The sequence below is a fragment of the Dromiciops gliroides genome, chromosome 1 (assembly GCF_019393635.1).
Source record: "Dromiciops gliroides isolate mDroGli1 chromosome 1, mDroGli1.pri, whole genome shotgun sequence".
NCBI lineage: Eukaryota > Metazoa > Chordata > Mammalia > Microbiotheria > Microbiotheriidae > Dromiciops > Dromiciops gliroides.
The window spans coordinates 575750642-575766145 of NC_057861.1; the positions used below are offsets into that span (position 1 = coordinate 575750642).

Here is a 15504-nt window from a genome sequence, read left to right on the forward strand (position 1 = left end):
AAATGACAACCTTTACATACATTCATTAGGGGCTGACACCTCTCAAAAAAAACTATGAGCCACAATAGGATGGCACCACAAAAGTGCTATCCCAAAGAGAGTATTAAAAGGAGCGCAGGAGAGATTGAACTAGGTGATGCCCCTGAACTTCCCCGTACCTGAAGGAACTCTGGCGCTCTCCTGCCTCCCCCTCACCTGGGGCTGCCCAGACTCGGAGACTGCACCGAGCAGGAGCACTTACCGAGGAGCCAGCCCAAAACGGGCACGAGTTCTTCACCTGCGGAGAGCTACTCAGAGACAGCGCCCCGAAGCTGAGCGCCACCATGCAGCAGCCCAAGATGAGCTGCAGGAGCCCCAGGGACAGCAGCGGGCGGGCGGGCAGCAGTCCGGAGCCAGGGACTCCGGCAGCGGCCGCGGCCGCGGCGGCCCGGCGGGCAGACAGCGGGGGCGGCGGCGGCGGGAGCCCCGAGGTCGCTGAGGCAGCGACGCAGCGAGGCCGCGCGGGGGGCTGTAGCCCTGTCCGCGACCAGCGGGGCCGGAGTGGGGCCAGCGGCGGCTCCTGGGCGGCGGCAGCCGCGGCGGCGGCAGCGGCAGCCGCGGCGCCAGGACCGCCAGGCTGCGTCCCCGCGGAGAGTCCCGCTACCGGGCAGCAGGAGCCCGGGAGCACCACGGGCAGAGACATGGGTGCGGAGGAAGGGTGGGTGGCCGCGGCTGCAAGGAGACGCTGAAGGACAGGGACTGGATCGCTGCCGGGTGGAGGGGACCCGGAGCTGGAGGAGGAGGAGGAGGAGGAGGCGGCGGCGGCTGGCACCACCCAGAGTGGGGCAAGGGGCGGGAGCAAAGGAGCTGTCCGAGAACGAAGAAAGAGGGAGATGGTGGTGCCCCGGCTCCTGCGGCCGGCGCTGAGCTAGCCTCAGACACCGGCGGACTCGGACCCTTGGCCAGCGCCGCTCTTCCCACACTTGGAAGCGCTTCTTCCAGCCGGGCAGCCGCTGGGCTGCTGTTGCTGTGGCCGCCAGACCCACCCAAACCACCTGCCGCCACTGACAGTCTCCTCCCTGCCCCCACCGACGCCAAACTACTTGCTGCTGCTGCCGCCGCCGCCGCCCACGGTCAAGTGCACGGGCACTCGCGCTCTCTCCTGCTCTCCCTGTAGCTCGGCTACAGCCCAGGAGGAAGAGCCCCAGGCCACCAGCCTCTCTCAGCCGGCGTCCCCCTTAGGCGAGCGGGCGGGGGGTAAGGTTCTGAGCTTGAAGTTTTAAACTAACTCCTCCTGGGGTAGTAGGCACGGCCACTGAGCAGCTGGATGGCGTGTCGGGTCTTGGCTGCCGGCCCTTCGAGGAGAGAGAGAGAGAGAGAGGAGAGAGGGGATCCTGGGAGAGGGAGGCTGTGGGGGTTGGCGGGAGGGAAAGGAGGGAGACTGGGTCTGTTTGGCTGACGCCGCGGCTGCAAATGCCAAGCAGACGCCGAGCTGGGTCCCAGACCTCCCTTTCCCCAGAAGCAGCGTCTCTAACTCCAAACCGGAGTCTCTCGGGAGGTGGGCGGGCTGAGAATGACTTCAGCCAGCTAGATCTTCCTGGCCACCCGCCTGAGGCTCAGAGTTCTTGTGTTTCTAGGCAATCCTTTGGGCCGACGAAGTCCCCAAATTGCTGTGCTCAGAGCCGGCAACCTGAGCGGATAGGGTCGCTCTCCAATCTCCACTTGTTGATGCTTTCGGCCTGGCTGGCATCCTTTCTTTAACCTGTTTGAGGGGTTCCAGTCTCCACGTGGGAGGATGGGTGGAGAGAACTGGGAAGGGGCAGAGAGGGCCCTAGGGCAGCTAGAAGAGAGCAAACACATGTGCCCGGGACCGGCCTGTCACCGAAATAGCTACAAGGCATCAGGAAATAAAGGGTTGGGTGAGTTTACTGCTTACCTCGGGGAAGGGAGGTCGCGAGTTCAATTCCCACACGCAGCCTTTGGCTCAGGGCTTCAGGATGCTAACACTGCCGGGCAGAGCTGCAAGGGAGGGGCTGCAAGAAAGAAGATCTCGTAATGAGATGTTCCACAGAGGAGCTCTTTCAGAACAACTCCCGTCACCCATAATAGGAAAAAGTCAAAGAATAGATCCACCCCATCCCGGTATTTGAGAGAGGCCAAAGATACAGTTTTTTATGTTTGTCTGTTCCCCCCACCCCCACCCCAAGCAGTCAGTATCAAGAAAGGAATTTCCTCATGTCTGGAGGGACTGAGTATATTATGAATGCTACGTCCACCTATCTCCCCTGACACCCTCTACTCTAAATTAGTCATTCCTTGCTAGATATAAGAGAAATTGTTTAACTTTCCAGGGAAAACCAAAACAAATGAAATTCCAATCTATGCGCTTGAGTTCATTTGAATATTTGCCAGACACTTTCACATTTACGTTTAAATATGACTTTCCCTTGATAACATATCCGTCAGTGAGGGGGGAACTTTAATGCTCAGAAAAATGCTGCTAAACCTAAGGTGATTTTAAATGAGATTTTATGGTGGATGAAAGCCAAGGCAGTGTAATTTTGTAATTAAGTCATATTGGGTGTTAAGGCAGATAATCTTCGCATGGGGGATATTTAGTGTCCTCCTGTTTAATGGATTCCTAGGATTTAAAGCTGAAAGGAATTTTAGAGGTCACCTAGTGAAACCCTCTCATTTTACAGATTATCATGAAGCCAGAGAGGTTAAGTAATTTGACTTGCCCCGATCTCGCAATTAATAATGTATAAGTATCAGAGCCAAGATTTGAGCCCATATCCACCAGCCACCCACCCCCGAGCTGGCTCCACTATACCAAGCTGCTTCTCATATAAAACTTTCATCTTCTTTTATGGTTTAAATATGGCCAGAGATTCTATTAATTTCAGCATAATTTATGACCATAAATATATGGCATACTTACTGCCAATGGGTTTGCATATAAAGCTTTAGAATTTCTAAAGTATAATGTGTTTAATTTTGAGAAGACATTTCGTTTATAAACTACTCTTGGAAATGAAAACTTGAATTTATAGAAATATAGAATAACTCAGTAGCTCACACCTATAATCCCTGCTACCAGGGAGGATAAAGCTGGGAATTTTGAGCTTCAGTAGAGCTAATGCAGGTGAAATGCCCTTACTAAGACTGGTATCAATATGGTACCAGAGCCTGGAGGACAGAAACACCAATCTGCCTAAGCAGGGATCAACTTTCTGACCAGACACATATTTTATATGTAGAGACACTTCACAGATCTTAAAACTAACTTTCTAGAAATATCAGCCATTACTACTATTACTATTATTCCATTACTATTATTCCTCCAATGGTACAAGTAGAAACCAGACTTCACATTCTGACAGAAGCATAGAGGATCTACCTAGCAAGGTAGAAGCCTCACTCTAGGTCTTTTAAGATCCCTGGTGTGTCAGAGCAGGGCCTTGGATTGTCCTAGGTTTGTAAGTTTATAGATGGAAAAGACATCATAAGTTGGCCATCTTGTCAAAGGACCAAAGATTTAGAGCCATTCAAGGCTATTAGATAATACACGAACTCTCTGTCATAGGGTCATAGATACAGAGTTGAAGGGTACTTCAGAGGCTAAACCCCTCATTTCATAGATGAGGAAACTGAGGCTCTGAGAGGTTAATCGAAATGCCCAAGGACACACCAAGTATTGTTAGGATTCAAATTCAAGTCCACTGATTCCAAATCCAAAGCTCTTTCTACCATTACATGTTGCATCCCTTTTTTCTAGCTACATGATCAGCCCACCTTCTTTTCTCATTATACAATTACTATAACATGCACACGTACATGTGGGTATACACTAAACAATATAACTATATAACACAATTATAAAGTATGTTATATGTGATAATATAATTATATTCTATATACACATAGAGAGATAGATATAAATATAGATTTTTTTTTTGATGAGGCAATTGGGGTTAAGTGACTTGCCCAGCGTCACACAGCTTGTAAGTGTCAAGTGTCTGAGGCTGGATTTGAACTCAGGTCCTCCTGACTCCAGGGCCAGTGCTCTAATCCACTGTGCCACCTAGGTGCCCTATAAATATAGCTATTACCTGGGACAAATGGTCTTAAAATAAACTTTTTAAATTGTTGTTTTTAAAAGGCTTTTAAGACCAGAAGATAATACTGAGTTTTTGAATTGTTTATAAACATCTTGGACATAGGGCAGGGAATATGCCCTTAGCTCTATGTAGAATTTTTCCCTCACAAACTTATAGTACTTAATTTATACAGACACCTCTATGAGTAATTTTTTTTAAAAAAAGGGATGATATCAAGGATAATTGAAATCCACAGGGAATATAGGAACCTCATTTAAACCAGTAGCTTTGACCCCTTCTACATATACACTTTTTATAGAAGGCTAATTAATTGAACTTGCCCTATTGTGTATTTGTGTATATGAACTTAGTGGATGAAAGGTTTAGAACTGGGAGAGACCTGAAAGATCATCTAGTCCCTCATTTTACAGATGAGAAAACTGAAGCCTAAAGACTTGTCCCAGGACTCATTCAGAAATGTACTGATATCCTACAATGTCAGAGCCACTTTTTGATTTCCAGTGTTCCACATCACCTCATGCACTTCTATAATGAAGACTATCTTAATAGATTACCATATCCATAAACAATTAAAACAAGACAGTCTTCGTGTCCAACATGGTACCTAGCAATATCTTGATCAAAAGCTTGTATGCCCAGGCCCTTGTGGAAGATAAATTTCATTCATTACTTTAAGAAATGAGTAGTTGGGGGGGGCAGCTAGGTGGTACAGTGGATAAAGCACCAGCCCTGAATTCAGGAGTTCCTGAGTTCAAATCCAGCCTCAGACATGACACTTACTAGCTGTGTGACCCTGGGCAAGTCACTTAACCCTCATTGCCCTGCAAAAAAAAAGAAAAAGAAAAAAAGAAATGAGTAGTCAACCTTAGTCTGGGAGAACAGATATGGAAACATTTCCCTCCTCAAAGCATAGATATGGCAAATTCAAAAGTAGAAAGTTGCATACATTGTCAGACTCAATCATTTTAGCTGTTATCTCTGTTTAGCTACTTTTATTTGTCACCATGGGGAGTGGAGATAAAACATGGTATGTACAGAAATTGCAATAATTTTTAAAGCAGAAAGTTAGAACTGCCTAATTCAAATGTAAAAATGTGAGTTGTATGCTCACCTCTTAGGCATCCACTTACCAATGTGAGCAGACTTCTGAAAAGTTTGTCCGTAGTACTAGATTTAGGTGGGTAAAAAGACCAGAGATACAATAACAAAATACAATAACATTGATGTGGAAACTACAAAAGTTCCCATTTTTTTCAGGATCAAGGTAAAAATAATCTGGCTCCAAACCTTTACCCCAATTTCCCCTCTCCCCCTGCCCTTGTTCATAGACCTGATTTTCCTCCTTTCCTGCTCCTATCACTTTCAGTATTTCCTGACCAACCTCATTACCTGTTCCTTTTTACATTCCTTTGTCTTTGAAGTCTTTGTTCAGGTTAGTTTCCATATCTCCAAGCAAACTCTGTCCTCCCTTCTTCTAAGCCCTGTAAAAGAAAGCTAGCAGTTGACCATGTCATGTGATTTTAAAGTTACTCTGTATAGAGGCAGGCTTCCAAAATATTTATGGACATATCGGAGACTTTCTCCCTTTCTCTTTATATCAAGACTTTATCAGTGGTGCATTCTGGCTATCTACCTGCCATCCATTGTCCAAACCATATGACAGCACACCTTTCTTCCTAGCATATAATTTGTTGATGATATATTTTACTTCAGTTTTCCCCTTGGTATATGATGTATCCAGTCTGCCCACACCTACCATATGTCCCTCCATAATTTTCTGTGTGGTTTTCATTTTTAATGCTTTAGAAAATATTGTAGCTCATGACTTGCTACTATATAGCAATAACAGTATATATATATATATGTATATGTATATGTATATATACATATATATATATTGGGGGGTGGGGCAATGAGGGTTAAGTGACTTGCCCACGGTCACACAGCTAGTAAGTGTCAAGTCTCTGAGGCTGAATTTGAACTCAGGTCCTCCTGAATCCAGGGCTGGTGCTTTATCTACTGTGCCACCTAGCTGCCCCCTATTTTGAATGATTTTAATGTATAGCTGGGAGATACCTTGATATAAAAGAGATTGAAAGGTAGTCCTCCTGACTTCCTGACTTCAGGCCCCATACTGTACCACCTAGCTGCTTCCTCTTTAAATTATATACCACTGAATCATATGGACTATGTTTTTTCAGACTCTCTAGTTTCCTGTAGTGGCTAATAACTCGTCTTGCACACAGGGATCACTTAGAATTAAACACAACTGTCCTGCTCTTTTGCTTTTCCAGTTTAGAATCATAGAGTCAAAGATATTTGACCTGGAAAATTGGTTTTCTTTTTTTAAATCCTTTCATTTTTAGATGAGGAAATTGAGACAGTGAAGTATTATTACATCATTGGCATTGTAACATACCTTACTATGGTAAAATTTACTATTTGTACTGAGAACATTAATTCCCCCCCCCCATTAAAACAAAACAAAACAAAAAATACCCAGAGAATAATAAAACCCAAAGGGACCTTGAAAGATTACAGACACAATTTCGAGTTGTAAGGAACCTTAAAAATAAATCAGTCCGGGGCAGCTAGGTGGCGCAGTGGATAAAGCACCGGCCCTGGAGTCAGGAGTACCTGAGTTCAAATCCGGTCTCAGACACTTAACACTTACTAGCTGTGTGACCCTGGGCAAGTCACTTAACCCCAATTGCCTCACTAAAAAAAAAAATTAAAAAAAAATCAGTCCAACCCTCTCATTTTGCAAATAAGGAAACAGAGGCTTCTACAAAATAAAGGGGAATTGAACAAGACCATTTTCCAGCTCAAATATCTTTGATTCTATGTGACTTGCTCAAAGACAAACAGGTAGCAAAGCAAGATTCAAACCAATGGTATGCTAATAAATGTCTAACAATCTGCTCTTCAGAAAAAATGTACAGGAGATCATTTTAAATTTAATCCACATTTTTAATGTTTTCTCCATCACTTTCTTAGTCTAGATGAGGAGACTGTCCATCAAGTCCTGCTCTGCAGTGTAAATTTAACAATCAGCTCTCATGAGCAACTAGAGTCAACTTCAGCACACCCTCACAGGACCTTAACAACATCTAGTTCAACCCCTCATTTTATTTTTATGTTAAATACATCCACTGAAATTGTTTTCATTGTGCCTCATTTTGGAGTACCCAAATGTGCCAAATGGCACATTTTGGGACACAGAAATATCAAGGTATTTCATTTGGTTTTACTTATTAAGGAAATTAAGACATAGAAGTTAGTTACTAAATATGGAGCAGCTAAGTGGCACAGTAGATACAGAACTAGGCCTGGAGTCAAGAAGAGCTGAGTTCAAATCCAACCTCAGACAGTACTAGCCAGGTGACCCTAGGCACCTGTCAGTTTCCCTATCTGTAAAATGAGTGGGAGAAGAAAATGGCAAACAATTCCAATATCTCTGCCAAGAAAATGCCAAGTGAGGTTTTGAAGAGTTGGACAGGACTGAACACAACAAACTAACTAGACCAGAGCAAAGGAGAAAATATAGAGCTCTGAACTTTGAGTCAGTTTTCCTGTGCTTCTTGTTTTTCCACTGCTTAGGAGCAGTGTTGTGTGAAGTCAAATGTGAAAAATGGATAGGTGGCAACTTTAATTACATCTCTCACTGTACAGGGTTGTAATTTGGGAAGAGAGCTGAATAGCTAAAGCTGACTCCTGTTTAATCCTCTAAAATACTCTGAGCAGAGCTAAAAGAGTCAAGAGCTATATTTCACTGAAATGAGGCTGGAATCTTCAGAATGCTAGTTTTTCAAACCTCCCATTTGTTCAGGCAGTTTTGATAGAAAAGAGTACAAATATCATCTTCTGGGACAGTAACCATCATTGAGGGCCAAGTAGGAGTTCTGTGGATCAAACATGAAAAGCAGTAGTCTGGTGGAGTGGATAAAAGTTTGACTTTGGAATGAGGAAGACCTTCCTCTGACACACTTAGCTGTCTGACCTGTTAAATAACATATTTAAGTCACTTAAATATGTTATTTAACAGGTGCATGGGGAGAGGAAGATCACTTAGGGCCAATTCCCCATGCTAGTAAAATTACAGATCCACTCAAAAACAAAATCAACAACAAACCAAGCTTTGAGACATATTGAGAACCTTGTGGCTAACTATAAACCAAGTTCTGACTATTAAGTCATCCTTTGAAAGTTCAGTGGCTCTCAAACCAAGTCTGAAGAGCACTCTATATCACAGCAGTCTATGTTTTGAGCCACCTTTGCCATCTCTTTGCCTCTGAAAACAAAGCAAGACAAAGTCAAACCTTCCCAGAATGCCAAGGAAAATGGACACTGCTTTGCATGAGATGACAAGAAGAAATTCAAATGATTAAGTAAGGCCCCTTGCCTTTAGAATAAAGCTCAAATTTCTCAGCCTGGAATTTAAGGGTTTTCAGAATCTGGTCTCAATTTAGTTTTCAATCCTTAAGTCCCACAACATGAACCCTCTGGTCCAGTCATGTTGGTCAACTTTCTTTGTACTATCCTGCCTCCACCCTTTATCTCATTTGGACCTTTTGTCTATCTTCCTGTTTACCTAATTCCTACCCATACCTCAACAGCAATTCAGATCCCATCTCCTCTGTGGAACCGTCCCTGCCCAGCCCTTTCCTGTAATCTCCACCTGCTCTAAAATCCAATAGGATGTAATGTCTTAGTATATTCAGTAGGTTAATCAACTAGCATTTTATTAAGTATCTACTATATACCAGGCACTGTACAAAGTACTAGGTGTACAAAAAGATGATCCTTGCCTCCAAGGGATCTACATTCTAATGGAGGAGACATATGTACAAAAAAGATGCAGAAAAATGCAGGCAAAATTTTAGCTTTTATTACTAGTAATATATTTGTGTATATACTTATGTAGTTCATTTATGTTAATCATAATTAATTTTATTAATTTATGTATATAATTATGTATATCATTTCCTTCCCAACTATATTACTAGCTTCCTGAGAGCAGGGACCACATTTTATAATTTTTATATTCCCCAAAGGACCTAGCCCAGTGCCTTGAACATAAGAGGTGTTCAATTAATTGATGAATTAAAAATTAAATTGTCACTTAAAATTCCTACCTTTCTTCTTCTCTTTTTAAAAAAATATTTATTTTTAGTTACATTTTTGAGTTCTGAGCTGTCTTCCCCTGTCCCTTCCAACCCTCCACTAAAAAAGGCCAACCTTTGACAGAGAGATATGTACATATATATGTATGTGAAACCATGCAATACATACTTATGTATGTATGTATGTATGTATGCATGCATATGTGTGAAACCATACAATACATACTTTCGTATATCAGTTCTTTTTCTGGAGTTTGATAGCATTTTCTTTCATAAGTTCTTTGTAGTTTATTTGAATATTCATATTACTCAGAATATCTTAGTCATTCTCCGTTACTCTTCAATTACTGTATACAATGTTCTCTTGGTTCTGTTCATTTCACTCTTCATTATTTCATGCAAGTCTCCCCATGTTTAAAACCAACTGGAGGGGCAGCTAGATGACGCAGTGGTTAAAGCACCGGCCCTGAATTCAGGAGTACCTGAGTTCAAATCTGGCCTCAGACACTTGACACTTACTAGCTGTGTGACCCTGGGCAAGTCACTTAACCCCCATTGCCTGCAAAAACAAAACAAAAACAAAAACAAAAAACCCCAACTGGCTTGTTGTTTCTTACAGCAGTAGCCTTCAATCATGATCATATACCACTACTTACTTATTCAGCCATTTCCCAATTGATGGGCATCCCCTCAATTTTCAACTACCTTTCTTCAAAGCACACAATTCAAGCATTACTTCCCACACAGGGTTTTGTTGATTCCCTTTAGTTTTTAGTTCTCTTTTCCTCTTGAGATCACTTTGCATATAGTTTTAGTTTATAGCAAGGTCCTGGTTAATAATTAATTCCCTGAATTGGCCACAAGTATTCAAATTCAACCTATTCAGAGTTATAAATTATGTAAAATATGGTAACTGGTTCCAGCCCAATGGAAATATGCAGTGCAAATTCAAATACTACAACCACTTCAGGGATTCCTCACTTTCTCTGCACATGAATAAAATGAATGCTCCTTGAGGATTGGTATTGTTTCATTCTTATCTTGCTATCTCAAGAACACAATAAAGGTCCTGGGTTAACAACTGACTGTTGAACAAATATTTATTTCAATCCTAATTGTGCTACTTGCTTCATATGTAGCTTCAGGCAAGTCTCTCTTGACCTTGGTTGCCTCACATGTAAAATGAAGTTATATGACCCCAGGTTCCTTCCAAGTCTAGAGATGATCTTATAAGTTCCTACATGGGGCTCCTTCATTAAAGTCCTCCTCATTAGGCAAGTGTCCTTTGAGTTCTCGAAGGCTATGTTGATGAAGGACAAGCTTTAACAAGTCCTACCAATGTAGAAAGCCTTAAAGTATAGATCAAGTGACAGGACAGTGCATTTTAAACTGAAAATCAGCCTCTAGCTGTTTGGAAAAGCTGTTCACCACGAGGTTGGCTGGAGGGTAATAATTTTTTTAACCACAACTCTAGAAAAACATCTACCAAGCCATAGAGAGGTTGCAATTTGCATTCATAGGAATAGGGACAGGTATTGAACCTGTCATTTCATTGGTATGGGGAACTCCTTGATGAGAAAACTTCATCAAAGCAGGTTGATTAAAAAAAGAAAGAAAAAAAAAGCAGGTTGGCACCTTCTCTGCAATTTCTAGTCATAGAATGGTGCCAAGAACACTGAAAGGTTAAAGTTATTTGCCCTGGGTTGCAGAGCCAGTATGTATAAGAGGCAGGACTTGAACCCAGGTCTTCCTGACTTTGAATCAGCTATTCTATTGTAGTGCTTCTAAAAGAACTATGGATCCCTGGGGGGGGGGGGGAAATATGTATATATATGTGTATATATATGTGTATGTATATATATATATATATATACATATATATATATATATATATATATTATGTAAGCTGACCTTACATTTTGTAAGAAAACCACTGTGAATCCTGGTTTTAAAATGGTTCTTTTAAAACCTGGAAAGACTTACGTGAAATGATGTAATGTGAAATGAGCAGAACCAGAACATTGTACACAGTAACAATAATATTGTATGATGATCAATTGTGAATGACTTAGCTGTTCTCAACAATACAGTGATCCAAGAAAATTCCAAAAGACTCATGATTTTTAAAAATGCTACCTATATCTAGAGGAAAAACTGACAGACTTTGAAAGCAGATGAAAGCATACTATTTTTCAGTTTCTTCATTTTCATAGTTTGGGAGATTGATCTATGTTTTCTTTCATGAATTTTATATATATATTATAGATTATTTAGAATTATGTTTTTCATGATTGTATGTACATAAACTATATCAAATTGCTTGCTTCTCAGGGAGCAGGGCAGGAATGAAGAAGAATTTGGAACTCAAAATTTTTTTTAATGTAAAAAATGTTTTTTAGACATAATTGGAAAAATTTAATATTATTCAAAAAAAAAAGGTTCTGTTCCATTCTACCATATGTAAAGTGTTCAGGTTTTACAGCCAGCATTGCAGGGGCTCCAACAAAATATCCTCCAGGCCGAGGGGGACCCCCCCACCAATGGGCAAAGGAGCACCTCCTCCAGGCATGATATCCCCGCACTTGGAATGAGACCTCCCATGGGACCTCCAATGGGTATGCCCACTGGTAGAGGAGCACCAATGGGCATGCCCCCTCCTGGAATGATACCCCCTCCTCCAGGAATGAGAAGTCCTTCACCTCCAGGGATGCGCCCACCAAGACCTTAAGATCCTTGATCAGATGTTCTTTCCAGGTTTTCCACCTGGAAATTTGTAAATAGTTGTTTTACTACCTTTAAACTTGGTTTATAATAAACTTGAGGAAAAAACCTTTTTAAAAATGTAAAAAAATGTTTTTTACACATAATTGGAAAAATTTAATTTTATTCAAAAAAAGGTTCTGTTCCATTCTACCATATGTAAAACGTTCAGGTCCCTGACAAAAGCTGGGTCATAAAACTTCAGGAACCTAGATTTAATAAAAAAAACCCATTTTCTTCTATATAGAAAGTAAGCTTTGATAAAGAAAGAAAGGAGTGAGTGGAGTAGGGAAATTTGCTTGTCAGGGAAATTTTCTCCTGACTGGAAAAAGATAGTCATAGGGTAATAGGGCACTAAGTGGGTGAAAGTACTCATGATCTTTCTTTGCTTTGCTGTTCTGGCAGCAAAAGGTAAAGGAAGCAAAGAGTTGCCACAGGAACAGAAAGTCAGGTGGAAGAGACAGATAGCAATTCTCCCTTATTCATACACAAACAACTTGTTAGTGAGAGCTGAGTTTTGCTATCAGGGGAAGGAAGTCCACACCATCAAAGGAATCTCCACTGGTGTGCCAACAGTAAAGAGAGGCCAAGTAGCTAGCAGTATTTTCAGCTAACAGGATCTATGAACAAAGCCCTGGGTTCAAAATGCTACAGATGAAAAAAAGCTGAACATTCTCTTCCAAGTAGAACCAAGGCAGTTGAAATTATGTAGTGATTAAAATCAGTTGAGAAAGATTTTTAATTTAATTAACCTTGGATATTTGTATTTCTTCAAATTTAGTTCTCGATTTTATCCTCTATTATGTAAATTGGTAATCAGCATTTAAATAGTTGTGTTGATATTTTATTATAGAGGATTTTAAAAAATATTTTTTAAAAATTACTAAATGGGGGGCAGCTAGGTGGCTCAGTGGATAGAGCACTGGCCCTGGAGTCAGGAGGACCTGAGTTCAAATCCTGCCTCAGACACTTGATACTTACTAGCTGTGTGACCTTGGGCAAGTCACTTAACCCCAATTGCCTCACCAAAAAAAAGAAAAAGAAAAAAAATTACTAAATGGGGGACAGCTAGGTGGTGCAGTGGATAAAGCACCAGTCCTGGATTCAGGAGGACCTGAGTTCAAATTTGACCTCAGACACTTGACACTTACCAGCTGTGTGACTCTGGGCAAGTCACTTAACCCTCATTGCCCCACCAAAAAAACCTCAAAATACAAACAAAAATTACTAACTGGATGAGGGGAGGAACAAGGGGAATACAATAATATGGTCATACATGATATGGTCCATTTGCCTCATAATAAAAATATCATAGATTTCTTTTTATTTGAAAGAAAACAAAAAGCCTTAAAATTTGGAAGAAATGGTATATATTTCATCTGTGTACCTAAAGATTTTTATTTTAGTTGTTTATAAGATATATTTTGAAGGAAAGAATGTAATTTAATTTAAATAATAAAATTGCTTATAAGCAGGCATGCAGAAATGTCTAAAATTGGGTTTTTAATCTACTCTTTTTGTGGTTTTTTGCTTTTTTGTTGTTAAACAGGGCAATGAGGGTTAAGTGACTTGCCCAGGGTCACATAGCTAGTAAGTGTCAAGTCTCTGAGGCCGGATTTGATCTCAGGTCCTCCTGAATCCAGGGCCAGTGCTTTATCCACTTTGCCACCTTTAATCTACTCTTAACAATAATTTTGATAAAATATTTCATTTAGTGAAACAAATTTACTGCTGAGTAATCAGTTTTTTTAATTACCGTTTATGAAGCACTTGGATGATTAGGAGGGGAGACATGCCCATTCCTACTCACACACTACCATAATTGTTACTTCTCATTCCTTTAGTTAGAGGGGAGCTCTAGTGGCTGAAGTGAAATTAACTAACATTTATTAAGCACCTGCTATGTGCCAAGCAATGTCTTAAGGACTAAGGATAAAAAGAAAGGCAAAAAACACATGGTCCCTGCCCTCAAGGAATTCACAATCTAATAGGGAAGACAACATGCAAACAACTCTGTACAAACAAAATAATTTATAGCATGTGATAGGACAAACCTGTGGCTTCCCTTCCCCCTCCTCCCTCAACTGATTGGCCTCAGCTTTGATGATGAAGCTTCCTTCCCCACCTCCTACCCCTTTACTCAACATGGGATAGGCTCAGGACAAAGCTGTCACAGGACCTGATTGGCCCCAGTGTCTCTGCCTCTCAAACTTCATGACTACATAAGGATACAGGAATTATCAAATACTGCTGAGCCTGCCTTCTCAGTGAAGGGGAATGCCGCTCTGTCTCCTTGTTGCATTAGCTCAGTAGTATTTATTTTCCTAATTATGTGTAAAGATAGTTTTCAACATTCATTATTGTAAGATTTTGAGTTCCAAATATTTCTCCCTCCTTTCTCTTTCCCCTCCTCAGGACAGCAAGCAATCTGATATAGGTCATATGGTACAATCATGTTAAACAGGTGGTTTTTTTCTGTTTTTTTTTTTTTCTTTTTTCTTTTTGTAGGGCAATGAGGATTAAGTGATTTGCCCAGGGTCACACAGCTAGTGTCAAGTGTCTGAGGCTGGATTTGAACTTAGGTCCTCCTGAATCCAAGGCTGGTGCTTTATCCACTGCACCACCTAGATGTCCCCTAGTTTTTTTTCTAAATAGTATTTTTCCCAATTACATGTAAAGATAGTTTTCAACATTCATTTTTGTAAGATTTTGTCCTTGTTGCATTATCTTGCTGAGTTAGGGTAAAGTTCCTGTGTTAAATGTTTGATGACTTATGAGAGCCTCATTTTTTTCCAAACCTCAGACCTGAATTAAGGGATTTCTGGCAATAAAGCCACAAATGTATCCAACACAGAATAAATTAGAGACAGTGTCTTCCTTGCCTTGATGACCCTTGTCATTAAATCCAAGGGATTTCCTGTGTCAGAAGTTTGACCAGCAAAGAGGACTGAAAAATCTAGTAGTTCATTTATTGATAGAAGAAGAGATATTTGGTTATTATGCTGATAGCATCATGTACATCCCTTTTATCTATCACTGACTTTCTATTGTCACTAGTTCTTCACACAGGAACATGCAATGACCCCACACTGTGAAACTGCTACCCTGGCTGCTAGTTCCTCCACAGCCAGCTGTTGATCACCAGGAGTGCATTTGGATAACTGTATTCATTTTCCTTTGGGCCTCAAATCAGGGGAAGATGGACATTGCTTCTGATGAAAGGGGATGGAGGGACTTCTTGGTAACCCAGTATTGATATAATTACCAGCCTTACACTGGCAGGATTTCCATGGCATCCACAGCTCCAGCATGGAGGAGAGCTCACCCCCTATTATTAAATGTTGATTCAGTTACCAAAAAAAAAAAGTAATTGATACATCAGTTTTTGCCCTGAGAATGAAGTTGTTTTAATAATCAAACTAAATATATGCTTTCTTTTGAAATATCTGTATCACTATGCATGGGAAGCCAGTTTTCTTATTATTAGACTGGGAAATTATTATCTCTAAAATTATGATGGT

At 41.1% G+C, this 15504-nt stretch overlaps 1 protein-coding gene across 2 annotated transcripts in view; it reads right to left on the bottom strand.

Annotated features, from left to right (window-relative positions):
• The window catches only part of FAM189A2 (family with sequence similarity 189 member A2), a 73695-nt gene extending 71666 nt beyond the window's left edge, over positions 1-2029 (bottom strand). The window contains exon 1 of one of the 2 annotated variants that reach the window (XM_043978655.1): positions 242-815. In XM_043978655.1, coding sequence (XP_043834590.1) covers positions 242-682 — 441 coding nt within the window. In that variant the 5' untranslated portion in view covers positions 683-815. Of the gene's footprint in view, positions 1-241; positions 816-1915 lie in introns of those variants that run through there. The other variant, XM_043978656.1, reaches the window with a different exon arrangement.
• Positions 2030-15504: the final 13475 nt, after the last annotated feature.